This window comes from Aplysia californica, unplaced genomic scaffold (genome assembly GCF_000002075.1).
Source record: "Aplysia californica isolate F4 #8 unplaced genomic scaffold, AplCal3.0 scaffold00023, whole genome shotgun sequence".
NCBI classification, from domain to species: Eukaryota; Metazoa; Mollusca; class Gastropoda; order Aplysiida; family Aplysiidae; genus Aplysia; species Aplysia californica.
This window is the reverse complement of record NW_004797293.1, coordinates 2,175,378-2,181,092: the sequence shown is the minus strand read 5'-3', so window position 1 is coordinate 2,181,092 and position 5,715 is coordinate 2,175,378. Positions and strand designations below refer to the sequence as shown.

The window sequence follows — 5,715 nt, the reverse complement described above, 5'->3', positions numbered from 1 at the left end:
GGGGGGGGGGTGTAAGCGTTTTACGGCGTTATGCAGTTGCGAGAGCCGTAAAACACTTACCAAAAAACAAAAAAACAAAGAAAGATGTGTGTGGTATTTGGGATTTTTATTAACTGGTGGAGGGGGATTGTAAGTTGTTCCACCTTGAAAGTGTTAGAGATCCACCATTTCCTACGCAGATTTATCTGAGCTGAATTTTTTTTTCACTTCTTGGAATTTAAAAATGAATTATACGAAAGAAAAGAAGCTGAAGCCCAGGGTACTTGTTTATACCGGAACCTCCCGAAAACAACCGAAACCTCCCAAAACCACCCGAAACCACGCAAAAACCACCCGAAACCTCCTCAAAATGTATATGATGTTATGTTATTTTGCTATGCAATCTATCGCTCTGTGGAAAAAAAATTGATCTGTAATACAGTATTATCGTTTTTGGATTCTTCTTTTGTTTTAGTAAGTGTTTTACTGCACTTGCAACACGATCTGGTCAAACAAGTGCCGAAGATTAGAGGTGTTACAAGAGAGCAACAAACACAAAAAAGAAGGAGGCGGGAGATATGGACGATAGATGTTTGATAGGAAAGAAGGAGCAAAACACACCAGAGCACCCGCCAACCACCCACTTGGATACTTCTTGATCCTGAAAAAATTATTTAAACTAAAAAACAATACAATAGCATTATATATAAGAGACAATATTTCACTTGGTTTAACTTATTTGTTTTTATTTCAAACACTTTTTTTATTTGGCATGTACATAGAAAAGTACATATCTAAAAATTGTCATGGGGAATTAGTGGTATATGCTTTAGTTTTCATTCTACGGGACTTTAAAAAATCGGCTTATTGCATAACTGAAAAAAGGGAAAAAATCACTTTCTGACGCCATTTATCAAAAGCTACATGTGCAATAAAAAATTCCTCAAGACAGTTTCTAGAAATAGGAGTCGTTAACATTTTGTGAAAGTTACATTAAAATCGAATAAGATACAGCAAGAAAATGGGATAAAATGTGTGAAAATAGCATTTTAACAAAACGGCCGATAAAGGTCAGAAAAAGCCAAAATAGTTCTCTTTCCAATTAGAAACCGTAAAAACATATTTTAAACTCGAACATGGCAACTTCTTGACAATATTAACGCAATAGAAACAGAATGAACGTTTCCTACTAAAACTGAAACATATAAGCTGTGTAAAACATGCCGTTTGAGAAAAAAGTGGCAATTATTTTCTTTTTAAAATTCTCTACTCTCTGCTCTAAAATCCCTTCAAACACCACTTTAGGATATAGAAAATCTTAACTACGTTTCTGGACTTTTGTCCAGGATATATCCAGGAAATATATTATATAACAAGTGATAACCCAAGTTTTTTATAATTTCACCCAAAAATATTTTAGGGGTCACTTCATGATCACTTCTCCATAGAATACTTCACAACATGCACAAGATAATAGAAATTAAATAACGCTTCATAACATTATGTGAAAATCTATACTTGAATACTACTACAACACTAATTAAAATTCTAAGAAGTACATGCTATTAATTGCAACCTGAGCAGTCGCTCATCAGTTAAAACAAAATAAAGCATGGAGTTGAAAAAAAGATTTCACAAACCATCATTTTCTCTTATAAAAAGAACCAAGAACCAGCCGACAGAATATTTTAACCACAGAGCTATAGATAGCATAGCAAAAAACATCATATCATAGAAATTTTGAGGGGGTTTCTGGTGGTTTCGGGAGGTTTTGGGTAGTTTCGGGTGGTTTTTGCGTGGTTTCGGATGGTTTTGGGAGGTTTCGGTTGTTTTCGTGAGGTTCCGGTATAAACAAGTACCGCTGAAGCCCATACTATTTTATTCATCAAAATGTTCAAATGTGACCTTCATCTTTCCGATCGTCAGTAACGATCACAAATCAAACGCAACTTTTTGCTACCATCTACCAGTTCCTCGTAATTTCAATGCCTCTGTACGTTGTCAATGATTACAATCTGTGCATTTTTCCTCGTATACTTTAATGGAAGCGTGTCATTGCAACATAAACTTTTCATCACAGATAAATAGAAATGATTTTTTTTAAGTTTCTCTTTCAAATACTGACGTCAGCTACCGTTAGTTTAGTTGATGTCAAACTGGAATACAGTGCGGTTGACCTTGGTTTGAATCCGTCTTGATGTATTTCTGAACTTAAATTGTTTAATGGGCTTTCATGGCGCTCCTTTTACTTTGCGAGATCCACTCTTACTGACATTTTTATCTTCGACTTAACCTTTGAGCTTTTATATACTGCCTTTATTCCCATTTCCTTAATATGTCATATGGGAACTGTTGTTGACCTGCTTCCTAAATACTGACTTTGTTGGTTTGTTTGTTTTTTGTTGTTGTTTTTTTCACCTGTCCTAGCAGTGTACTTTTATTTACTGACACTTTTCTCCTTCAGAGGTCTTACCTTTATACTTATCTAACTTTATGCTTAACTCTTAAATACCAATATTTTTATCCCTAATAATATACCCTAACTTTGCACCTATTTATACTTAATTCCTAAATGCCGACACTTGTCTTCAGAATAGTATACCCTGTCTTTGTACTTATTCATACCAACACTTTTCTCCTTAGCACATCCTGCCTTTGTACTTATGTATACTTAACTCTTAAATACCAACACTTTTCTTCATAATATTATGCTCTACCTTTGTACTTATTATTTCTGAACCCTTAAACACCAACACGTTTCTCCCCCCCCCCCCCCCCCAGTCTTGGGTAACCGCCTGGGCCCAGTCCGTCCCGTGCTGCGACGCTCCAACAACCCAAGGGTGTTCCAGGAGAGGATCGAAGGCCTCAAGTCCAACCACCGCTACCGCTTCCACATCATGGCCACCACGCGGGCCGGCCGCGGCCAGCAGTCCTTCATCGACGTCAAAACCGACAACTACACAGGCAAACCAGGTGTGTAATTCCTGTTTAAAGTATTTCTTAACTAACTGGGTACCCGTTCGAAGACCGGACTTAAAAGAACAGAGCGTCAAGTCTTTGTGAAACAGTGCGCACTGCTTGTGAACGGAAGTATCACTTGTTTAAAATGGCGTCTTAGAAGACGAACTTTCCCAAGATTAGATCTAAACAAACCTATTGAAAAACTGAAAATTAAACTATAGCTACTTCAGACTCCTTAATGTAACTGAGCACCTTTTAAAGGATTCTGAACCACCGTTATTTTTTTTTCCAAATTCGAAAGTTAAGTGGTTCGGACGTTTTAGGCGACCAAAGAGACGAACTTTCCCAAATATAATAATAGATATAGATACCATAGCAGAGATTAATGCTAATCGGGAAGACTGACAATAGAAAGGATTAGGGTACCATGATCCCCAATGTCTGCTCCAGACCTGATACCAGAAGAAGAATAGCGAAAATTGTATACATTAGCATCTGTTGTTCAGGGGGCCAGTTGCCTCACTGTCGCAAGCCTTCTGTAGTGTTAAAATTGAGTTTGATTCTCATGTAAGGGGGATTTTTATCAAGTATCTCGGTCTTTCTGCTGAGACGATTTCATCCCTTACAAACAGGGTTGAAACACGCCCCCTGAATGATCTTAATTCTCTAATGGGGACATAATACACCTACACGTATATACAAAATGGCATACTGCAAGAAGGGAAACTCCTTTGTTTTACAAAAGACATGCCCTGATAAGCGTTGGTAGCGGCGTCCCCATCTGTGCACATTGCAATTGTAAATGCTTAGCTCCCCTGTCAACACATTTTAGATTATTTAGGAGGAAGCTGCTTCAACACTACCGGGCTAACCCAGGACTGAGATGGATATAACGTCTCGGCAGACAGACAGAGATACTCGATAAACAACCTTCCCAGTCGGGAATCGAACGCATATCCCTTGCGAGTGATGATGTCGCGTCTTACTTCTACACCACAAACGCTGGTCATTATTGCGTCTGTGATACTGGTTCTAGGGAGAGGCGTAAATGGAGTACAAGGGGTAGCCTATGACCCACCAGAAAAATATGAAACACATGTGAAAGTGTCTGCTACCCTGGCCACCAGAGGTAAAACAAAATTATCAAAATATGTTTTTCGTTGTTGTTGTTGTTTTTTTGATTGGCCGTCCTTAAGTAATGGATGTCTTCGGGGGGGGGGGGGGGGGGGGGTTTGATTTTTTCAACTTTAAGTAAATTGTAAAATTGTACCGTAGTCACATAGATATTATTTACACAATGGAACCTCTTCTATTAGATTTTTTTAAACCTGAAGATGAAGAAGAGCAGGCAAAATTGAAGTATACCCTCCCCCTTCCCCACACACACACACGTCTTAAAAAATCACATCGCTCTCAGCCCACGGTGTCCTCTTCGTATGCGACATGACTACAACCCCACTGTAACCCCATAGTGACCCTGGATGTTTCGCACAAGGTCAAGCAGTTCGAAATGATTTGGTTGGGGCAATACTTTACTTTTACCTTGAAGAAAAGAATAATTTGATAAGCGAACTAGTAAGCATACTTGCTATAGTGTTGTGTATTTGTTTGGTTACATCTACAGGTGAGAGGGGCCCTACAATACAGCGACCGTACAACGACAACCCAATGGAGAACGATGACGACAGTAACTCCGCCCTCTCCCCGCTCAGCAGCCCTCTCCTGTACAGCTTACCAGCTCTGACCTTGACATTGTATTCCACGCTTCTCCCCGTCTTCCAAGTCGTATGCTGCTCTTGACATGCGCAGCGGTAAAACTGAAATCAAACGTCCGGAAACGTATACAGAGTTCGTGATGATCAACCTGAAGCCGCTTTCCATTTGGGGCAAGCCCTGAGCACGAGCAAAAGACAATAAACTGTGCTAACTCAAACTCTGCTCTCACAGACTGTGTTCATACGAACTCTCACACAAACTGTGCTCACATAAACTATGGAATCCAAGGCTGATACTAGAGGGGTTTTTTAACTCTTGAGTTTGAAGAATTCCTACTGTGTTCGCTCACGAACGTTTACGAGATTTCAAAGAATCCATGAACTGTGTGAAGACACCGACAAACCGACGCTTTTGCGTTGTTTCCAAGTGTGTGTGGTATGGAAAGGAACCTAGAACACCGCTCATGTTGCGTCGTTTTCAGTGTAAAATGGTGTGAATAATTAGGTATGAAGTATTTCTGTTCAGCAGATGCTGAGAACGAAATAACGTTTACTTCAACCCTGTTTGATGTGATATGCGGACGAACATTGCTTCCTGCCTGTGTGTGTTTTGGCTCTTGTGCATATTATTATTATTATTAGCCATTAACGGGCGTCCAATACTTAAAGCGTTCACAAAAGGTCACTGCAAATCCAAATACGTGTTACAGATAATTGAATCCATTTCTTCTAAAGCATATGTCAATTTTTGCTGTAACATGTTTAAGCTATCTGCAAGATAATCATACATTTCTACACTTTGTGAAATTATATATTCTAAGAATTGTAAACTCGATTAGAAATTAATCTATGACGTTAGCAGCTAACCTTCTCTCCGCGCCAAAAAGGTATCAAGTGGGTTTTCATTTAATAATTTACTTTTCACGTTCTACTACGATTTCGCAAAAATTTTGAAAACTCCCAGACAGTGAAAAGCCACCTTAGGAATACTATATTGTGTGAGGCATTAATTTGACTAGTTTTCTCAGCGCATATATATATATATATATCTTGCTCTTGA

At 38.8% G+C, this 5,715-nt stretch overlaps 1 protein-coding gene across 1 annotated transcript in view; it reads left to right on the top strand.

Annotated features, from left to right (window-relative positions):
• Positions 1 to 5,603, top strand: part of LOC101848936 (neuroglian) — a 22,173-nt gene extending 16,570 nt beyond the window's left edge. Inside the window, exons 5-6 of the mRNA XM_013088511.2 lie at positions 2,761 to 2,952; positions 4,565 to 5,603. Of these exons, the coding sequence (XP_012943965.1) occupies positions 2,761 to 2,952; positions 4,565 to 4,740 (368 nt within the window). The 3' untranslated portion in view covers positions 4,741 to 5,603. The remainder of the gene's footprint in view (positions 1 to 2,760; positions 2,953 to 4,564) is intronic.
• Positions 5,604 to 5,715: the final 112 nt, after the last annotated feature.